Here is a 20,911-nt window from a genome sequence, read left to right on the forward strand (position 1 = left end):
AAGGAGAAATCAGAAATGACAAAAGTCCATTTTATAGCAGCAAAAAAAAAAAAAAAAAAAAAAATTTAATTATCATTAACTTCTTTCAACCAGCGATTTCAGGCAAAAAGCTGCAAATTCTTGGACAGAAACAGAAAAATTAAAAAGTCCCTGTCCTGAAGGTGGAGTGAAAAATCTCAGCTGGATGGGGAGAAATCTGCACTGCTGCTGCTGCTGCTAAAAGTGCATTTCCAGTGGAACTTTGAGCAGTATATAAATATATAAATATGTTTAAAGAATCGAATGAAATAAAAATTTCATCCCTTTAGCAATACTGCTGGACTGCTCAGTGTCCCAAACGTGCACCAGGCTCTGGTCCTGCCTCGTCCTGGAGGATCAAAATTTTCATTTATTCATTGCCTGGATTATATTGAGCAGTTTTGTTGTTTTTTTTTTTTTTTTGGTCTGATTTGACTTTTCCTGAGATTTTTTTTTTTTTTTCTTCCCAGTAAATCCGTGGCAAGTCACATTTTAGCTGCAGAAAATGTTGTTTTATGCCCATATTCACCAAAATCCTGGTGTTTTTATTGTTGTGTATTTAATGGCCAGACCTCAACTCACTCCACATCAACCTGAAAAATCCAATAAATCCAATTTCTTCCTGTGCTGTTGATCCCAGAGCAGGAATTTCCTTCCCTTTCTCTTCCAGGATTTATCCCAGGCCCTCCTCAGCTCCACATAAAACTTTTCTGGTTTTTTTCCACACAAATTTGGGGCTGTCCAGTGATTTTTTTTATTGTGGTTCACAAGGAAGGCACAGGAGCCAAAGCTGGGATGCTGCTGTAGATTTCAGTGGAGTATATAAAAAAAATAAAACTCATCCCATTTTTTTTCTGTCCAGTGCTTTGTAAATAAATGTGAGTGAGTGGATATTTAGAGCTTCCCTCGTGGTAACTTTTCCATCTCTATTTTTTTTTTTTTTTTTTTTTTTTTTTTTTTTTTTTTTTTTTTTAAGATTTGTAGGAAAGGTTTTAAAGGCAACAAAATCCTCTTTTTTTAGAGGTTTTCCAAAACCCAGGAGTCGAGGAAAGGTTGGTGGCATGAGCTGGGATTGGCCTGGAACAGGAGAAAGGGACAAAAAAATGGCTCTAAACACACACACAAACACAAAAAAAAAAAAAAAAAAAGCACATTTTTCTCTTTTCTATTTCCTTCTTTCCTTCCTTCCTGGCATCCAGATTTTGGTAAAGCAGAGTTGAGAACTCACCACGACAATAAATCACAACCCCAGGGTTGGGGTTTTTTTTGGTTTTTTTGGGTTTTTTTTGTTCCTTTCCACCTGTACAAAATTGTGAAATGTCATTTTCTGCATCTGGTTGTAATTAGGTGGTTTGTGCTAGCAGACTGTTCATCTGTACCCTGAGTTTTGCTTTGTATTATTCCATAAAATCTGTGGATATTCAATTAAAATGAGACTAATCCTTCAGCCAACCCTTCCTTCTGTCAGTAGATTTTTATTTAGGATTTGGCTTCAGGTGGAAAATATGAGGGAAATTTTTTGTTTGGATGTTGTTGCCTTGAAGAAAAGCATTCAAAGGCCTCGCTGGAAATTCTGACACTGCAAAATTCCAAGTGTTTTTTACTCAAATAATTCTTGTTCTGGAGGATTCTTTCCCAGTTTGGCTCAGCTTTAGGAAAGAGCCATGGAAAAAAATTCCTTTTCTTGAGTTTCTATCGAGCTGTACAGAACCTTGCTTGTCTCAAGTTCTTTAATCTCATATTATTTTTACATCGATTTTTATCATCCAATTAATGCCTTGACTGGAAATTGAATTATAAACCCCAACTCACAAAAAAACCAACTCAAAGCCACTTAAACAGAAAATACCCAAACCCTAAGAACCCCTTTTTTATTTTTAGTATGAATGTTATTAACAGTTCATATTATTTAGTATTTTTAAAACAACTCTTTACAGTGAGATGTCGAATTTGAGTGGGTTTAGATAAATCATTAACGTAATTAATGAATTGGAAATAGGAAGATACACGAGTCTAATCTTCTAGCAAGCACTGCTGTATTCATGCTGGGAATTCTTTCAGGAAATGCATATTAATTATTAATTAATTAATTGAAAATAATTTTAAATTAGGGCTACGTTTGTTCTGTAACTCTGTATGAAGCAGATTTTTTGCTCTGATTTTATTATCTCCAAAAAAACCCCAAATCCTATCAGTATCAATACATTTTTTTTTCTGCTCATCCTCTGGGATTTTTTTTTTTTTTTTTGTTTAATTTCTATTAGAAAAGTTTGTCAGGGTTGCAATTTTGTAGCTCAAATATTCAATTTATGGCACCAACAACCACGTGGGAGCTTTGGGGTGACCAAATTTGGGGCTCCAGGAGAGGGATTTTGGATAAGGGATGGAGGGACAGGATACAGGGAGTGAATTCCCAGGGATAGGTGGGATTTTGGGAAGGAAAAAAAAATAAATAAAAAGCAGCTTGGGTTTGCCTCCAACCCAGAGAAATCTTTCCCAAATTCAATGGAAATTTTGAATGGAACAGTTGAATGAAAATCAGCATTTTGCCTCCTCCTGAGAGCTGGAATCTCCTGTCACTCTCCTCCCACGAGCTGCTCTTCCCTGGAAGCCCCTGGGGCTCCCGAGAGGAGAAATCTCCAGGAAAAGCCGCGAATATTCCCAGGGCTTTCCCCATCCTGGCTGATCTCCCAGCCACAAATGAAAATTCCCAGTTTAGGATAATGAGGATTTCTCCTGAACTCTCAACCCCTACGAGAGGGGGGAAGTTCATCCCGCCTCCTTTCACCCATCGAAAATTCCAATTTCAAGATTTCAGGGTGGGTTTTCCCCAGTTCTGTTTCCCTCTGGATGAAGGAAAACGATTTTGAGGGATGATTTCACCTGCCTGGGGCTGAGTCACTCTGTGCCGGGAGCTCCTGTCTGCACTGCCTGTAACAGTAAATATAAAAAGTATTTTTACACCACTCACATCTTTTAGGATTCGTTCGATGACTCAGAGCCAAGGGGAGGAGAACAAAGTGATGATGTGAGAGGGAAAGAGGGGAAAGGGCTGGAACGTTCCCTCCTTTTCCACCTTGGATCACCCACCTTTGGCACCTTGGGTTAAATTCTGGGCATGTTCGAGGCTTTTTGTTTAACGACCCCAAAAAATGCAATCCCGACATCCAAAGCTCCCCAACAATCCCAGAGCGTTTTCCAAAGGGAAATGTTCCCGTTCCCAGGGGAACCTTTCGGTGCCCGGCACCTTTTGGGGGAAGAACCTTTCCCTGATTCCCATCCCAAATTCCTGGCACGGCCCCTCCTGTCCCTGTCCCTGTCCCTGTCCCTGTCCCTGTCCCTGTCCCTGCTCCCCTCCAGGACACTTTTCCAGGCTGATCTCACTTCCCAAAACTGTGATAAATCCCGGTTATTTTTTTATTTTTTTTTCTTCTCCTCTGGCTTTTCCTTGTGGGCACAGCTGCTGCTCCCCAGCCCTGCCTTGTCCAAACTCTCCATGTGACCTCTCCCACGGGATCTCCTGTCACTGCCACCGGGAATGTCACCCTGTCACCCCGATGGTGGCAGCTCCTGGCCAGGAGCCACCAGGAGGAGGTGCCAGCCAGTTAAAGCTCACATTAATTAATTCTGCTATTCCACTACCCTCGTTTTCCTCGTCAGGAGCTGCTGTACTCGCTGAGGTTCGTGGTGAATTCTCCTCTCTTTGTGATTTTGTTTCCCTTTTCTCCTCCAAACATCGAGGTTTTGGGAAGATCCCCTTGGCCTTGGAGGAGGATTCTGAGCCACCCAACTCCCCCCAGAGCTCTGGAAATAATAAATAACCCCAAAAATCCAACATTCCCAAGTGAAAATTACTCCCATTCCTCGCCTCTGATGTTCCCAGGCAGGAGGAACCTTGGCATAACCTTGCTCATCCCATAAACAATGCTTTATGATTAGAGGCAGGATTAAAATTCTCAATTAAAGCTGCAGAAGAAATGAGTCACATTCAGCAAGGTCACGGGGCACCCAGGAACTAAACAATCCCAGGGGAATAATACCCCGATGGCTCCAGGAAGATTAAACAGCCTGCTGCTAAATTTAGCCAAGTTTGAACAAAGAATATTAATGTGAACTTTTAGTAAACATTAGTATTCTAAAAATACCATTCAGGGAACGTTGCCTGTCTTTGATTCAGGCTCGCTGGTGAATGGCATTTGTGTGAGTAAAGTGTCAGGCAGATAACGTTATCTCTGCCACAAACAAACCCCTCAAAAAAAAGGAAGTTTCAAATGACCAAAGGGGCTTAAAAAAAAAAAAAACAAACCCTTTCTGAATGTTTGGCATTTACATAAGTCTTGTATTTGTGGTTTGGGTGAAGTTTGTTGGAGTTGGGCAGTGCCAGCAGTGCTGGAGGTTTTTTGGGATTTGCTGGGAAGGAAGGAGACAGCTGGAATGGGATCTCCAAATACAGGCAGGCACCAAGAGGAGCCTGAGCAGGAATTTGGGAATTTGAGTTATGTGGGTGAATTCCAGCTCCCAGCATGGTCGGTGAGTGAGCAGGAATAGAGAGAAAAAAACATCCCAAGGAGCCTAAAAACAAACTGGGGAAAGGAACAGACAGAGAGCACTGAGGGAAGGGGAAAAAAAGCTTAAAAATGAGATTTTATACTGAGGAAAAGGAGCTTTTATACTAAGGAGAAGTGAGGTTTTCACTGAGGAGAAATGAGCTTTTACACTGAGGAGAAGTGAGCTTTTAAATGAGGAGAATTGAGATTTATACTGGGGAGAAATGAGCTTGGCACTGAGGAGAAATGAGCTTGGCACTGAGGAGAAATGAGATTTATGCTGAGGAGAAATGAGATTTACACTGAGGAGAAGTGAGCTTTTACACTGAGGAGAATTGAGATTTACATTGAGGAGAAATGAGATTTACACTGAGGAAAAGTGAGCTTTTACACTGAGGAAAAGGAGGTTTTAAATGAGGATAACTGAGATTTATACTGGGGAGAAATGAGTTTTTATACTGAGGAAAAGGAGATTTTTAAATGAGAAGAAAAGAGTTTTTACACTGATGAGAAATGAACTTTTAAATGAGCTTTTCCATGAGGAGAAATGAGTTTTACACTGACAGGAATGGGGTTGGCAGCTGTGAGCTTAAAAAAAAAAAAACCAAAAAAAACCCAACAGCAACAACTGAGCCCCATGTCCTTCAATCCTCCCTTTTGCAGGAGAAACAGAAGTGTTGACATTGAGATATTGGGACAGGATTCCCTGATCCCAAACAATCCAACCCTGCTGCTCCCACTGTTTGATTCCAACACTAAAAAAAATTGATACAACTTTGGCCAAATCATATATTTTATTTTTTTTTTAACCTTATCCCAAGGTAAAAATCCTGGGGTGTTTTGTTTTTTTACCCTTTCCCAAGGTAAAAAAATCTGTTTCTTTTTTTTTTTTAGAACACCAGCCACGTCCCTGTGGGCAAATCCAAATGGGCAGAGTACAAATTTCACTCACTGGGTTGGAATTTTTCAAAAATATTTGGATTTGCAGGTCTGCAGTGTGAAGAGCACTGGAGCAGAGGTGCCCAGGGCCAGTGTCCCCTCGGACCTTTGACACAATTTTGGAGCCTCTTGGTTTTTTTGTTGTTTTTTTTTTCCCTTCACAACAGGTCAAATGCAGTAAAATAATCCCTGGAGTTGAATTTCTTAACCCAGACAACTTCCTAGGTCAGGGAAGGGTGAGAAAAGCAATCAAAGGGCATCAAAATTTTTGAGTAGGAGCTAATTTGAGGATAATTTATCATTTAATCAATTTTTTTTTTTATGCCTTCATCTGCTGAGGGGGTGATGTGGGGATATCATATAAACAAATGCCAAGCAGGGCTGGAAATTCAACTTCCCTGAGTTATTCAAACTCAAGAATCCAAGCTCCAGATTTCTCTGGAATTTTCATTTTACCCTGGGATTGATGGTGGAAGTGCAAGTGGTGCCTCCAGGAACAGCCAAATTATTTATTCATATTTCCCCTAATAATTCTAACACTGGAATTAAGGCTGGAAAAGCTCATTTGTTTATTTCTATCCCTAAATTCACCAAGTTCTACCTTAAAACCTGATTTCTCTCCTTGCTTTCAATATCTGCTCTGCAAAACCTCCAGAACCTTGACCTCTGACTGTTAAAATTGCCCCAATTTGCAGTTCATGTTTATTCAGGAACAGCTGATTTTGGCCTTGGCCTGGTGGCTGAGGGCCAGAAACAGCTTTGAAGAGAAAAATAACTTTTTTTATTTTTATATTTATTTTTATTTTAGCTCAACGGACACAGCTGGGCTGAGACAAGGGAGGTTTGAGGTCACAAAACCCTTCAAGCTTGAAAGAGAAAAATTCAATTTAAACACAGCACAGGAGCAGGTGTGAATAAAAGTTAATGATGTCAAGCACAAATTGAGGAAATGTATCCTGGAATTAATGGGGCTATGAATAAAGAGTGAGATGGTGCCATGGGATGGAATGAGGCAAAGAAAATTCCAGAACCCAAATGGAATGGAGGATCTTATATTAATAAATATCTGAAAAGATATATTAAAAAATATATATGTATATTCCTTCAAAAACTTCCCTTGGAATCCTGCAAAATATTTGGATTTTACACTGTAAGAGCTGAAGACCCCAAGTCAAAATGTCAAACAGGAGATCCCCAAATTTGATGCTACAGATTTTTTTTTCCCCCATCACTTTACAACCCATTGTAGCACGAGGAACCTTTAATTTTTTTTAACAGTGACGTTTTAATTCTGCCACAGTGTGGTTTTATAATAAAGGAAGAACGAGGTGAGATATTATTTAAAAATTCATATTATAAACTTCAAAAAACATAATTGAAAAGGCCTGACATCGTTCAGAGAACCCCAATTAAGGAACATCTGGAATAATTCAAATCAAAGCACAGGTTCCACAAGGTGTAGAGTTAGCTTACCTTAAAAATTCTTATTTTATGTGAGTTAACTGGGAGGAGGAGGCTCTCTGCAGAGATAACAGTTTAGGAATTTGTGTCTATTTACAAAAAATAAACTGTTCCAAAAAAATTCCTTGTAAAGAGACATTCCAGCAAGATTCACTCCACATTCCTTTCTCTGAACAGCTTGACTGAAAAAAAAAAAAATTAATTATCCTTTTTTTTTTTCCTGGAGTTTAAAGAAAAAAAAAATAAAAATCCCTTCCCGTGCTACTCCTGGATGAGTTTCAAATAATCAGACGGGAATTGGGGAATAAAGGAGGGGAGACAGCAAGGAAAAAAAAAAAAAATCCTGACTTAATTATATCCTGCACACCTCTGCTGGTCCCGAGGGAATCGTGACGGGGGTGACATTTCCACCTGCCCCATGACTAATTTAGGAAAAGGAAGAGCTGGCCAAAAAAGTTATTTTTGGCCACCACAGAGTCGGCAATTCACGGGGCCAGCGAGGGAGAGGGACAGGTGCAGAGCCAGAGGGTGACATGGGGGTGGGGTGAGCCCCAAAAATGTGACATTTTGGGGGGGTGGGATGAAAATCCCCTAAAATGGGACAATGTAAGGGTGAAATTCCCCAAAAAATGTGATACTGGGGCGTCGAACCCCCCCCCCAAAATCTGACACTGTGGGGTTAAAACCCTCTAAAATATGACATGGTCAGGTTGAACCCCCCAAAATGTGACATTGGGGGGTTAAAAAGCCCCAAAATTTGACACTGGAGGGTTGAAACCCCCTAAAATGTGACATTAGGGGGTCGAACCCCCCCCCTCAGCATGTGGCACGGGAGGGTTTGGCTGAATATCCCCCCAAAAATGTGACATTGAGGGGTTAAAACCCTTCAAAATGTGACACTGGGGGATTGAAAACCCCTAAAATGTGACACTGAGGGGTTAAACTCCCCTAAAATGCGACATTGAGGGGTTTAAACCCTCCAAAATTTGATATTGAGGGGTTAAACCCCCCCCAAAATTTGACAGTGGAGAGTTGAACCCCCCCAAAATGTGACACTGAGGGGTTAAAAACCCCCAAAATGTGACATTAGGGGATCGAACCCCCCCCAGGATGTGGCACGGGCGGGTTTGGCTGAATATCCCTCCAAAAATGTGACATTGAGGGGTTAAAACCCTCCAAAATTTGATACTGAGGGGTTAAAACCCCCCCAGAATTTGACAGTGGAGAGTCGAACCCCCCCAAAATGTGACACCGAGGGGTTAAACCCCCCCCCCAAAAAAAAAAAAAAATTCCCTCCAAAAATGTGACATTGAAGCTTGGCCGGACCTGCCCAAAATGTGACATCGCTGCTCATGATGGTCACAGGGCTCCTCCGGGGCGGGGACACCGCCCTATAAATCCGCCCCAAAAGCGCCTTTTTCCTCAATGAAAGGATCAGGGAAGCACAGCAGGACCTGGGGAAAAAAAAAAAGAGAGAGAGAAAAAAAAAAAATTAGCGACAGCGAAGTTTTTATTCAGCTGAAAGTTCTTTAAGTTCTTTCAGCTTTCCCAATTTTTATTATTTTTTTTTTCCCCCTTCCCCACCTCTCCTCGCCACATTCCGGCTCGCTCGGCAAAATGAAATATATTATAGGCATCGGAGGGTAAGTGCCTGCTAAAATTTGGGGTAATTCGTGTTTTTCTCTGTTTTTAATTTTTGTAGGGGAGATGGGGATTATTTATCTGGCTATGAAATAATATTCGGGAGATTTGAGAGATGATGAGTGTTAATTTGTGATGCTTAAATACAGAGAGCTCCTCAGGGTGACATACACTTTTATATATCCTTTATATTTTATTATATACTTGTAGATATACTTCTATTTTATATATTTTTATAGGATTAAAAGGATAGATGCTGCTTCAACAGAGTTTTGCAGGGCAGCACATCCTTTCATAGAGACTTATCTATATTTTAGATTCACTTTACTTAAATTTTATATACTTACTTGTGTTATATACATATTTATATATACAAATTACAGGCTTATATCTTTTTAGAGATACTTTTATCCGTAGTTTTATATCTCCTTTTATAGGGTTAACAGGAGGGATGCTGAGATGGCAAAAACACTCTCTCAACTAAATTTAGAGGCCAGATAGACCCCCAAAAAATATTTTAAAATTTTCTGTGAAAGACGAAGAGGGGGAAAATCCCGTTTCTAACAAAATGGGGTGGTGGTGTATAAAGGGCATTGATTTTCATGTTAAAAAATTTATTACATTAATAATGCATTAAAAATGTATTTGTGCTGAGACGGGGTGAGAGTGCGGCAGGGAGGGTTGAGGAAATGGAACAGCGAAGGGTAATAAGGGTCATTAGAATGTTAATATATTTATAATATGCGACCGAGGGACTTATACAGCCTCGGGATTAAAAAAAAAAAAGAGGAATAAGACAAGGGAAAGTTATTGAAGGGTTTTATAGTGAAAGGGTTATGGGGCGTATGAGGGCAGCGACCGTGAGGGAGCGGCCATGGCGGCCCCGCGCTCCCCTCAGGAGCCCGCGGTTATGAGGGAGCGGCCATGGCGGCCCCGCGCTCCCCTCAGGGACCCGCGGTTGTGAGGGAGCGGCCATGGCGGCCCCGCGCTCCCCTGAGGAGCCCGCGGTTGTGAGGGAGCGGCCATGGCGGCCCCGCGCTCCCCTCAGGATCCCGCGGTTATGAGGGAGCGGCCATGGCGGCTCCGCGCGCTCCCCTCAGCGCCGCCGTTGCGCGCGCGCGGGAACCGGCGCGGCCGTTACACGCGGCGGAGCGCGGGCGCGCGGCGCTGGAACGGGGGGAGGGACCGAGAGGAGCCGTCACAGCCAATCGACAGCCGGGGAAAAGGCGGGACTGGGATGGTCGCATCCAATCGGCGGCCGGCGCTGGAAGGGGCGGGAAATTCAAAGGGTGGGGGGGGGGGTGTTGGGGTCCCTCAGGAGATCAGTGCCCGGCTCCCCTCAGGAGCTCCGGTTCCCTCAGGGGATCAGTGCCCGGCTCCCCTCAGGAGCTCCGGTTCCCTCAGGGGATCAGTGCCCGGTTCCCTCAGGGGCTCAGTGCCCGGCTCCCCTCAGGGACTCTCGCCATCACGGGCAGGGTTCGGGTCCCTCAGGGCTCGGTTCCTTGAGCCATATTTGCCCCACCAGGGACCCCAGTGGCTCCCAGACCCGGTTCTAATGCGATTCTTCCTCTGTCTCGCCCCGCTCCGTGCAGGGTCACCAATGGTGGTAAAACCACCTTGACCAACAGGATCATCAAGGTGCTCCCCAACTGCTGTGTGGTCCATCAGGATGATTTCTTCAAGGTAAGCTGAGTCCCCTGTTCCTTGCAGCATTAATTATACATGCAGGGCAAGTCAGTTTAGGAGCCACAAGCTTTCTGCTTTTATGGGGTTTTATATATATATATATATATATATTTAATTTTTAAATGACTAGACAGGTGGGGAGTTCCTGACCTTTACAAAGGCCACAGGAGCTTGGCATGACCCAGCTCAGAGAGGTCGCAGCAAAACCACCTTTAAGTGTTAACAACAGATTTAAATTTAGTACTGATTTCAGGCAGAGGTTATTTACTGTGCTCTGCATGAATTATTTTCTTCATATTGGGATTTCCCACCTTATTTTATTAAAATAAGAATGAGACTGCTAAACGATGCTTTAGGATTTAAGCACCTCTATGCTGGTTTAAATACAGAAAGGGGATTTTATGGGGCAGCTTTGATAGATTAATTAAAATATTGCAGAGATTAATGCAGAAGGGATTCACTGCCTTCTGCCTGGAGGTGCAGAATGTTCCTAAACCCTGCACCATTTCCTGGCAATGATGATATCCCTGCACACCACCACACATGGAAGAGATGCAGGAATGGACTTGGAGCAGTTGTGGGTCAGCCCCAAAACATGAAGTGCTCCAGCATGGTGTGTTCAGTCTGTCCTGCACAGATTGGATCACTTAGGAGCCCTTGGGGGAGGAATTCTGTTTGATTTTCCATAAAAAATCTGTAACTTCTCTTTTGATTGAATGCCAGCACGAGTAAAGTGGTAACTGAGCAACCAAAGTGCTGCCATGCCCACCTGTGTTTTTAACAGAGGAGTTCAAACACCTCTTCTTTTTCTAAAATGTGCATTCTAGCACTTCAAAATTTGCACTTTAAAATTCTTGTAAGTTGATTTCTAAACAACACCCTGTAGCATTTCACCAACTAACAAACAACGTATCAAGTGATGAACATAAAAGCCTTTATCCAAAGTGGTTTTGAGTGAGCCAAGGGAGCTTTTCCGAGCTCCTGGGGTTGGGGAGAGCTGGGGATGTGAATGTTCCTGCAGCCCCTGGGGGGTTTGTGTTGCAGTAGTGGCCAGGTGCTGATGGCATCGGAGGGAACTGATCCCGCTGAGGTTGCAGCAATGTTTTATTGCTCACTATATTTCAGCCACAAGATCAAATAGAAGTCGGGGAAGACGGCTTTAAACAATGGGATGGTAAGAGCAGTGTTCCCTATAGGATGCAGTAATGTATCTTCTTTTCCTAAGTATTTCTTTCTCATTTTTAAAAGCTTTTAACAGTAAATTTTCCGTTAATTTGTAACTTTACCGAGCTCAATCTATCTTCTCCTTTCGAGCCCGTGGTGTTTGATGGTGTTTGATGGTGTCCCCTTTTTCCCACCCACCCCCTTTCTCCTGACCAGTGTTGGATTCCTTGGATATGGAGGCAATGGTGAGCACAGTGCGGGCCTGGATTGAGAACCCCGTGAAGTTTGCCCGTTCCCACGGGGTGAATGTCACACCTGGCTCTAGAGAGCCAACCTCCCAAGATATCCATATTTTGGTCATTGAAGGCTTCCTGCTTTATAATTACAAGTAAGGTTTGGAGAACTCTTCATGGTTTGCCAGGGAAGATTCCTTAAATCCCTCGTGCCAGAGCTAAAAACTCCTTTTTACTAATTTACCCTTCCTGCCTTGTTCTGAATTCTCAACCCAGAGGGTTTTCTGCTGTAAAATGTAAAATTAACTCCTAAATGTACAAGTGAAGTGAATTTAAGGTCCTGATTTAGGGCACGGCCTTGAACTCCAGGGGAGTTTCAGAGCAGGATTTCTGCTGGCAGAGGGATGGAGGCTTCCCCTCATCCCCCCCACCCTAATCCATTCACTGCCTGGAATTTCTCCTGCAGTTTAGGAACAGTCCCCTGCTTGTTTAACACTGACTCCACTGAGCTTGGTGAGAGGAGCAGAGACAAGTCCCTGGATTTTTGTGGAGGAATCCCAGAGTGGTTTGGAAGGGACCCTAAAGCCCATCCAGCTCCAAGGCCCTGCCCTGGGCAGGGACACCAGAATGCTCCAAGCCCCATCTGGCCTTGGACACTTCCATGAAGGAAGCTGCCCTGTCCCAGATTTTACTGCAAACTGGTTTTGGAATGATCTAGGAAGAGCCAGGATTCACAGCCCAGTGCCTGATCCCCCTCAGGACCAGGGGCAGTGTTTGGGTGGGAAAAGTCCCTGCTTGGGCCATTCTGACCTTTAGAAAGAAGTTTTCTGTGGGTTTGAGTTAACAAAGCCATGACTTACCCTGGGGTTTCTGTAACAGACACAAATCCTGTAGAGGCAGAGAGGTTTTTGTGGTGTCTGGGGTGATTTCTTGCTTTTTCCTGTCATTAAAAGTGAGATCTCCCTGTCCTGTCCTTGTCCCCTCCCCAGACCTCTGGTGGAGCTGTTTGACCTTCGCTACTACCTGGCAGTGCCTTACGATGAGTGCAAGAGGAGGAGGAGGTGAGAACATCCCTGGCTGTGCAGCCATTCCTTCCCTCTGCCCCTTTACACTGCTCTTCCTCATGGAATCATGGAATGGTTGGGGTTGGAAGCACCTTAGAGGTCACCTCATCCCAGCTCCCGCTGCTCCAGCCTGGCCTTGGGCACTTCCAGGGGTGGAAATTCAGAGTTTCTGGGGTGTATTGGTGTCAGAGGGGGAAATGGGAATAGAGGGTGGAGGAAGGGAGTGTGGTGTGAATTTGGAATTTGGAGACCTCTGAGATGGAGCCACACTGACTTGGTCCCCAAGTGCCACAAACACAGGGCTGGGGACTCCAGCACTGCCCTGTGCTGATCCTTTCCAATCTTTTCCTGATACCCAAGCTGAACCTCGGGCCCTCCTGACATTCCTTTTCCTTGCTGTTGTTCCCAGTACTCGGAGCTACACTGTCCCTGACCCCCCGGGGCTCTTCGATGGCCACGTGTGGCCCATGTACCTCAAGCACAGGAAGGAGATGGAGGACAGTGGTGTGGATGTGGGTAAGGCTCCCCCCAGCACAAATCCCTTCAGCCTTGCAGCTGGAATTGAAGGAATTGGGTGATTTCATTCCAGGAAACTTCCACTGGGATGATGCAGGGTGCTATTTTTACTCCCAAGTTGTAATCCTGGCCTACTTTGGATAAATACAGGCAGTTTTAGAGCTAAGAACTTATTGCCTTTGCTTTGGACTCTTAAGGACTTAGAGGGGATAAAAAAATTAAAAAGAAGGAATTTACAATGGAAGAAGGATTGTACAAATCTTTGTGTTTTCAGGATGGTTCTGTTTCTCCAACAGAAAAACAAGTTGTCCTATGGGTTAAAAAAATATGAAATCTTTTAAAACTAATCTCCCAAAATCTCATTCTGATGGGAAGCCCCAGCCTGACTCCCCCTTTTTTCTCCCAGTTTATTTAGATGGCCTGAAGTCGAGGGATGAACTCTACAACCAAGTCTTGGAAGATATTCACAACAAGCTCTTAAATTGCTCATAGGTAACTAAAATCCAGAGGGCAGGGACACGAGGGACTGTGCTGGGAACTGCTTGGATCTCACCTTTTTCCCTTCCTGCTTTCCAGGGTCTGGGAAGATCTGTGTACAGCGTGGTGTAAATAATACTTGGAAGTGGGAACGGGGGTTATTTGTGTGAACTCCTCTCCCACTGCCCTTTGGCAAGTCCCTTCTGTATATAATTGAAATTTGAGGATAACTTATTCCCACCTCATGGACAGGATCGCTTCCGTGGGTTTTGTTTTGGGTTTTTTTTTTTTTTTTTTTTTTGTAATTATTTTATATTCCACTGGCTTACTGAGAAGTTGGAAACAGCATTTTTATAGCAGAGCAAGTGCTGGGAAATGAGAGAGCTCCTGCAGACAGGAAGGCTTCGTGCAAGGCTTGTTTGTAACGTCATCAATTCAGTAAAAATCCACTTCAGTCTCCTTTTGAGGTCCTGGCTTAATTCATCACTCAGCTTTATTGCAATAAAAATGGGTGTGAAGCTCATCCAGAACACAACAGCAGCCCCTTGTTCCTGGGTGTTTGAAATTCCAGCCCCGGGTGGCTTCAAAGCTCCTTCCAGGTGTCACTGCTTGGGTTTGGGTGCTCACACAGGTGGGAACGGCTCAGGTTGTGAATTTAAATCCATGAGGTGAACTGGGAGGATTTCTCAGGGAATGAGAGGTGAAAACTCAGCTGGGAACCATTTCAGCTAAAACACCCTGCAAATTCCAGCTTGGGAGAGGGCAGTGCTGCCTGTCCATACAGAACCTGGGGCACGAGCACTGGGAGCTCTCAGGCACTGAAATAACTTGGCCTAGGGGGGGGTCCCTTCCCAAATTTTGGGGCCTGAATTAGAAACAAAGCCCCGCAAAAGCAGCTGCCACAGATTAATGAGGAGTCACCCAAAAACCCAGCAAGGGAGGGGCTGTCAGCAGCCAGAGGGGAGCCACATCCATCTCCTCGTCCTTGTCCTTACTCTGCTGATTTTCCAGCTGTCCTGAGCAGGAATGCCATGGCCAGGAGGAGCTCTGGCTCCTGCTGCCACCCCTGGCTTCCCCAGGCTATAAAAAGGGAGATTTCCCAACGTGCCTGGGGACACCCACCCCACTCTGATGCCACCCTGCAGTGCCCTGGCACCCTGGATCCTCCAGGAGATCCCAGGGGATCCCTGGTTGTCCGTGGGGTTTCCCTGGGTGTTCATGGGTTGGTTTAAGCCCTGCAAAAGCCTTTGGGGTTTGTGAAGACTTATAAGGGAAAAGCCTTTGCTCCCACCTGCTGCCAAACTCGGGGAAGCAGAAATTGAAGCCTAAAAAAGGCATTTTGGTGTCTCTCCACAGAGAAGGAAATGTCACGGGGTGGTGGCTGCACAGAGGGGACTGGAGCAGAACATCCTGGTAATGTCACAGCCCCTTCACTCCCTATGGGCTGCAGGATTAGTAGACTCATGGAATCATGAATCACACCCCAACTTCTGCTTTTTTAGAGCTATTTTGGTGTCATTTCGTGCATCCACGTGGGTGAGATCCCCTGCTGCTCTGGGGTGAATGACCAGTGACTTCCAAGAGCCTTTTGGGAGTGTGAAACCCAAAGCCTGGCACGCAGAGAATCCGGGAAGGTTTCTCTGTCACTATGTGAACTTTGCCCGGTTTGGGGACAGCTGGGCTATAGGATTTCCATCCATCCTTTCACCCACTGCCTCTGCTGGCAGAGCTGGGGCTCCATCCAAATCCACAGCCCGAGGCCTCCCCAGGACACAGTGGCTGCATGGGGCACGCTCAGGGCTCAGGTGTCCCCTGGCCACGGCCAGAGCCCGTGGCTGTGCTGGACACGGGGACAGCCCCAGTCACGCCACCTCCCCTGGGAGCCAAGGGCCCTGGCAGGGAACATCAGGACAGATTAAGTTACCAACAGGTCCACGTGTGCCACGGCTGGGGATGAAACCTACACCTCTGGGAACGTCAGCAGGGACAGGGACGTGGGGCACTGCCCCTCTGATCCCCAGGGAGCTGCAGGGGCCAGGACAGAGTGACAAATCCTAAATGGAGCAGATCCCCTGGGCCTGGAGCTGAACCCACTCTGGCCAGCCAGGAGGACGCTGCCATCCCCTGGGCTTGGGCTGGTGATTCCCCTGGATCAAATTCAGCTGGATCTTGGCTCCGTGGGGCCGCGGGCAGTGGGAAAGCCCTCGGTGCTCCCAGAGGAAACTGGGAACTGCTCTGGTGTTCTCTGGAACGTGGCGCTTTGGGACCTGGCTGCCCCTGTCCCCAGCAGTGAGGAATCTCAGGCAAGAGGGGCCGGGGGCTCCCCCAGCCTGGGAACACCCCACAAACCATCCCTACTCCTCCCTCTGCACCCACAGCGAGCTCACCCACCAGCACTGGGTCTCATAAGGAAAAAAAAAGCATTTCCACCCCCCAAATTAAGGAAATCCCTCTGGGATGGGAGCACAGTGTTGTCCCCATGATCCTTATCCCCCTCCCGACCCCTGTCCCACCATGGCAGGAGCTGAAACAGCCACCCCACTACACAAACCTTTATTGTGGGAAAAGGGGGAGCCAGGGCTGGGACAGGGCGACAAGGGGTGCAGCACCCTGGGGGGGGAATGTGGGGCACAGGAGCCACCCAGGGGGCTGTGGAGTGTGAGGCCACGCAGGGATCAGTCCTTGGTCCCAGCCCGTGCGTGGCTGCTGCTGTAGTGCAGAGGGGAGCTCTGCCCACCAACCCCCCCACCACGGGGCACTGGGGCAGCTCAGAACGGCAGGGGACAAATCCCAGAGCGTGGCAGCAGTGACAGGGAGCGCAGGGACACGAGCCAGGCAGGAGCTGCACGCAGCAAAGCCAAACCCTGGGGTGGGGTCTCCACAAACACCCCCTGCACGCTGGCAGTGCCCGGGGCGGGGGAGCAGGGCAGTACCGGAGCCCCCAGGCCCGGCTGGGCTTAGCGGATGCTGCCGTCGCCCTCGCTGCTCTGCAGCTTCTCCCTCTCGATGGACCACACCAGCTCCTGCACAAACTTCATCTCCGAGGCCACCTGCTTGGCCAGCGCCTCGTAGTGGTTCTCCAGCTTGCGGTAGCGCCGCCTGAGCCCGTTGGCCGCCTGCACCACGCTCTTGGTCTCTTCCTGCGCCTGCTTCTTCAGCGCCTCCGTCTTGTGCAGCTCCTGCCGGATCTGCCGCAGGTCCTGGCTGATGCTCTCGTTCTCCTCTTTGTACCACGACTCCTTCTCCTCGTAGATGGACAGCAGCGCCTCGATGTCCTCCTGGAAGGATTTCTTGTTCCTCTCCAGCTCTCGGAGGCTCTCCTCAGCTGCAGCCACCTCCTCCATGACCTTGGAGAAGCGCTCGAAGTTGATGTAGGTGTTGTTGGGGGGCATGCTGGAGTGGGATTTGATGGTGTATTCCTTCAGGCGCGTGGTCTTCAGCCGGCGCCGCTCGGGCTTCTTGCAGCTGTCCTCGTTGCGGACGTTCCTCCTCTTGATCACCTGCGGCCGGGACACTTGTGGCTGCAGCGCCCGCCCACAGGCGGTGACACCAAACCGGCCCCCACAGGGGTGGGGGAACAGCAGAGCCCAGGCCTCGGGGGGGGTCACAAAGCGCTGATTTTTTAACTCCTTACCTTAATCCAAGGGTGCTCCAGGCTCTGGGCGATGGTCATTCGCTTCCTGCAAACACAGCAAGGCTGGGATCGGGGCAGAGGCTTTGCTCTGGAAAAGCACCTTGGACCCTGTGATCGCTTTTGGGGTCTGGCTGAGCCTGGACAAACTCTCTGCACTCAGGGCCCCCCCGAGCAGGAGCTGCACCCAGCCCCCAACTCCTCAAACTCTCTCCCAAGAGAAACAGGCAGAGCATCCTGTGGAAGCCTCCTGATCCTGCTGCTCCTTCCCAAACCCTGAGCCCTGGGGGGGCCCAGCTCAAACCCTCCCAAACCCCAGTGGAGCTCCTGCACCCTCAGGGGATCTCAGAATTCCCAGAGGAACCCCCGGCTCTGCTCCCTGTCCCTCACTTGGGGTCCTTGACGAGCAGGCGGCGGATGAAGTCCTTGGCCAGCTCGCTGGTGTTGCTGAAATATTCCTCATCGAAGTCGTAGTTGACAGCAGAGATGTTGGTCAGAGTCTCCTGCTTTGTCTCCCCCAGGAACGGGGAGGCTCCGCTCAGCCTGAGGGGAGAGAGGGTTGGGACACCCCAAAAAGGCTCCAGCCCGAGGTGAGGGGCTCATCCTGCAGCCCTGTCCCCTCCAGAGCTGCCTTATACTCACAGGATGTAGGTGATGACCCCGATGCTCCTGGAAGAGAGAGGAAGAGGAGGCTGAAGTCACACAGAGCTTCTGACACGAGGGGAGATCCCCCAGCATGAGGGGAGTGGCTGCTGGGGCCATGGGAAGGGGTTGAGAGGGGAATCACTCACCACATGTCGGCCTCCAGCCCCAGGGGTTCGTAGTTCACAATTTCTGGGGCTTTAGGAGGAAAGGGAAGAAAATGAGTTTATTGTGGGGGAAGGAACCAGAGCGCTCCAGGATTAATCCTCAACACCCTGAGGAGCCCCCAGGAACACTCACCTACAAACTCTGGGGTCCCAAAGATATTCTTGAACTCATTCCCAGCCTCGATCTTGTGGGCAATCCCGAAGTCGATGAGTTTGATGCGAGGGTTTGGCACGTTCTTGTCCAGCAGCATGATGTTCTCTGGCTGTGGGGGGAGAGGAGCTGGGTCTGTCCCTGTGGGAGCTGCCCTGGGCCCCTCACTCCAGAGGAGAGCACGAGTGGCTCAAGGCTGGGAGAGACCCCACACACCAGAGAAGAGGATGTGCCTCAGGTTGGGAGAGATCCCAAGCACCAGCCCCTCTACTGAGTCCTCAGTGCTGATTTCCAGAGCTCACCTGGGGGTTTATCCCCGCTCCCAGAGCTGAGCTCAGGGTACCTGCAGCCCCCAGGGCTCACCTTCAGGTCGAAGTGGGCGATGTGCTTGGAGTGCAGGTAGTGAACCCCATCCAGAATCTGCTTGAGGAACTGCGTGGCCTCCTCCTCCGTCAGCGATTCCTTCTCAGCCAGGAAATCAAAGAGCTCCCCGCCGGACACGAGCTCCAGGATGAGCACCACGTCGGTTTTGTTCTCGAAGATGTCGTGCAGGGTGATGATGTTGGGGTGCTGGATCTCGCGCAGGATGTTCACCTCGCGCTCGATCTCCTCGCGGCTCACGCCCCTGCGGCTGGACGACAGCCGCCGCTTCTTGATGAACTTGGCCGCGTATTCCAGCCCCGTCTTCCTCTCCCGGCACTTCCTGACGATGGCGAACTGCCCGCTGCGGGGTGAGGGGAGGGAAGGATGTCCTGCATGTCGCGGTTTTTCCCACAGCAATGCCGTGAATTGGGATTTTGGGATGTTCCTCCCGGCTTTGCACCAGCCAGGGTGGAGGGAGGGAATTCCTCCCGAGGAATGTGGCAGGTGCCAATCCTCCCCAAGCTGTTCAGGTGCTGCTGTGATCACTCAGGGCTCATCAGCTCCCCCTTCTCAGCCCGGAGCTCCCAAATCCCAGGAGACTCTAATGCCCTGATGGAGAGGGCAGGTGGAAGGGGAAATGCCTGAAACCAGAGTGGCTGCAGCTGGACCCGAGACTCCTTTGTACCTTTACACATCCCTGGATCACAATCAGGGACATGCACAGCCCTGGTGGGGATCCATGGGCACCACATCCCTCCCCATGGCTCCCAACCAACCACAGCCACAGAGGGGCAAGAGAACCTGGGGCAGCCCCTGCAAGTTCCTCTGCTTAAAAAAAAAAAAACAACAACACTTAAATGACCCCAAACGCTTTTGGTGCCCAAGTGCCCGAGGAGGAGCCACGATGTGAGGCTGGCGTGGCCGAGGCAGCTCCCCCCGCTGCCGCCTCTGCATCCCGGCTGATTAAATCCCATCTGCAGGCTCTGAGTCACCCTGGATCCCTCCCACAGGCACCGGGCCAGGCGTAGCCACCGAGGAGGGCCGGAAGCCGCCAGCCCCGGACTGGAGCTCCACCGGGAGAAACGTTAATTATGACTTTTTTTTTTTTTTTTTTTTTTAATATCTCTATCTGCCAGAGATGCCTGACTCTGCACAGCCCTGGCCCTGCTGCCTACACAGAGGGCACAGGGACACCGCAGGGATGCAGCAGCCGGATCCAGGGAGGCTCCTGGCAGGGGGTGCAGCCATGGGAGCCCCCCCAGAAGGCAGCGGGATGTTCCTCACCTGCCCAGCTCCTCCCCCATCTCATAGAAATCCTCCACGCTCTCCTGGCGGAAGGTGGACATGGCTGCGGGGCCCTGGGGAGCAGGAGCCGCCCCGGTGCTGCCAGCGCTGGGTGTCAGGAGCGGGGATCAGCACCTGTGGCACCGGGAGAAAAAAAAAAAAAAGAAAAAAAAAAAAAAAGGGGGGGGTTTGTGTGCCAGGAGCTCACAGCAACACCCAGCAAAGGGATCCCGAATCCTCGGGGGATGCACAGCCCCGGGGTGGGCGGTGCTGTGGGGCAGCTCAGGGGTTAATCCCGGGGATGTCCCCCGGTCTCACCACACCCCAAAACCCGGGGGACAGAGAAGGGAAAGGGGAAAAGCCTTTCCCTGCTCCACAGGCCCCACACCCAATAATCCCCCATAGGCCCCACACCCACTCTCCTCCCAATCCCTGCACGTCCCTTTCCTGCCCCACAGCCCCTCCCCATCCCAATCCCCCCATCCTAATCCCGACCCCTTCCTTTTCCAGCCCCACCATCCCTCCCAATCCCTCCCTATCCCACAGGCCTCACAACCCCCCAGTCCCGACCCACAGAACCTCCCAGCCCCACAGGCCCCATACCCACAGCCCCCCCCCATTCCTCCCTTTCCTTCCGCACCCCACCCCACAGGCCTCAACCCCCCCCACACCCCTCCCCGCGCCATCCCTCCCTCCCCACCCCACCCAGCCTCCCTCCATCACCCCTCTCCCACCCTCACGACCCCTCCCGGCCCCACCTCGCCCCTCACAGATCCCCCATTAGCACCGGCTCCCCTTTCCCAACCTGGGCCGCCGCCGCCGCCCGCGTCGCCGCCGCCACATTCCAGCACAGCAGGCCCCGCCCCCTCCCGCACAAACCCCGCCCACCCCCGCATGAGGCCCCGCCCACCCCGCAGCGCTCCCGTA

General features: G+C 48.9%; 2 protein-coding genes across 2 annotated transcripts; one reads left to right on the top strand and one right to left on the bottom strand.

The window, feature by feature from the left end:
- The first annotated feature begins 8,371 nt into the window (after window positions 1-8,371).
- Window positions 8,372-14,205, top strand: NMRK2 (nicotinamide riboside kinase 2). The gene is made up of 8 exons (XM_014887195.2): window positions 8,372-8,608; window positions 10,199-10,289; window positions 11,418-11,466; window positions 11,673-11,844; window positions 12,679-12,750; window positions 13,163-13,269; window positions 13,676-13,761; window positions 13,846-14,205. The coding sequence occupies exons 1-7, from the start codon at window positions 8,583-8,585 to the stop codon at window positions 13,759-13,761; spliced, it is 603 nt and encodes a 200-aa protein (XP_014742681.1). The 5' UTR covers window positions 8,372-8,582; the 3' UTR covers window positions 13,846-14,205.
- A 2,078-nt stretch (window positions 14,206-16,283) lies between these two features.
- On the bottom strand, window positions 16,284-20,868 carry DAPK3 (death associated protein kinase 3). Its single transcript, XM_088179162.1, has 9 exons — window positions 20,790-20,868; window positions 19,985-20,119; window positions 18,701-19,061; window positions 18,320-18,449; window positions 18,169-18,217; window positions 18,020-18,046; window positions 17,768-17,920; window positions 17,381-17,426; window positions 16,284-17,246 (listed from the first exon to the last, which is right to left on the bottom strand). Exons 2-9 carry the CDS (start codon window positions 20,044-20,046, stop codon window positions 16,704-16,706), a joined length of 1,371 nt encoding a protein of 456 aa, XP_088035288.1. The 5' UTR covers window positions 20,047-20,119; window positions 20,790-20,868; the 3' UTR covers window positions 16,284-16,703.
- Between the last annotated feature and the right edge of the window lie 43 nt (window positions 20,869-20,911).

Source organism: Sturnus vulgaris, chromosome 26, assembly GCF_052056855.1.
Source record: "Sturnus vulgaris isolate bStuVul1 chromosome 26, bStuVul1.hap1, whole genome shotgun sequence".
NCBI lineage: Eukaryota > Metazoa > Chordata > Aves > Passeriformes > Sturnidae > Sturnus > Sturnus vulgaris.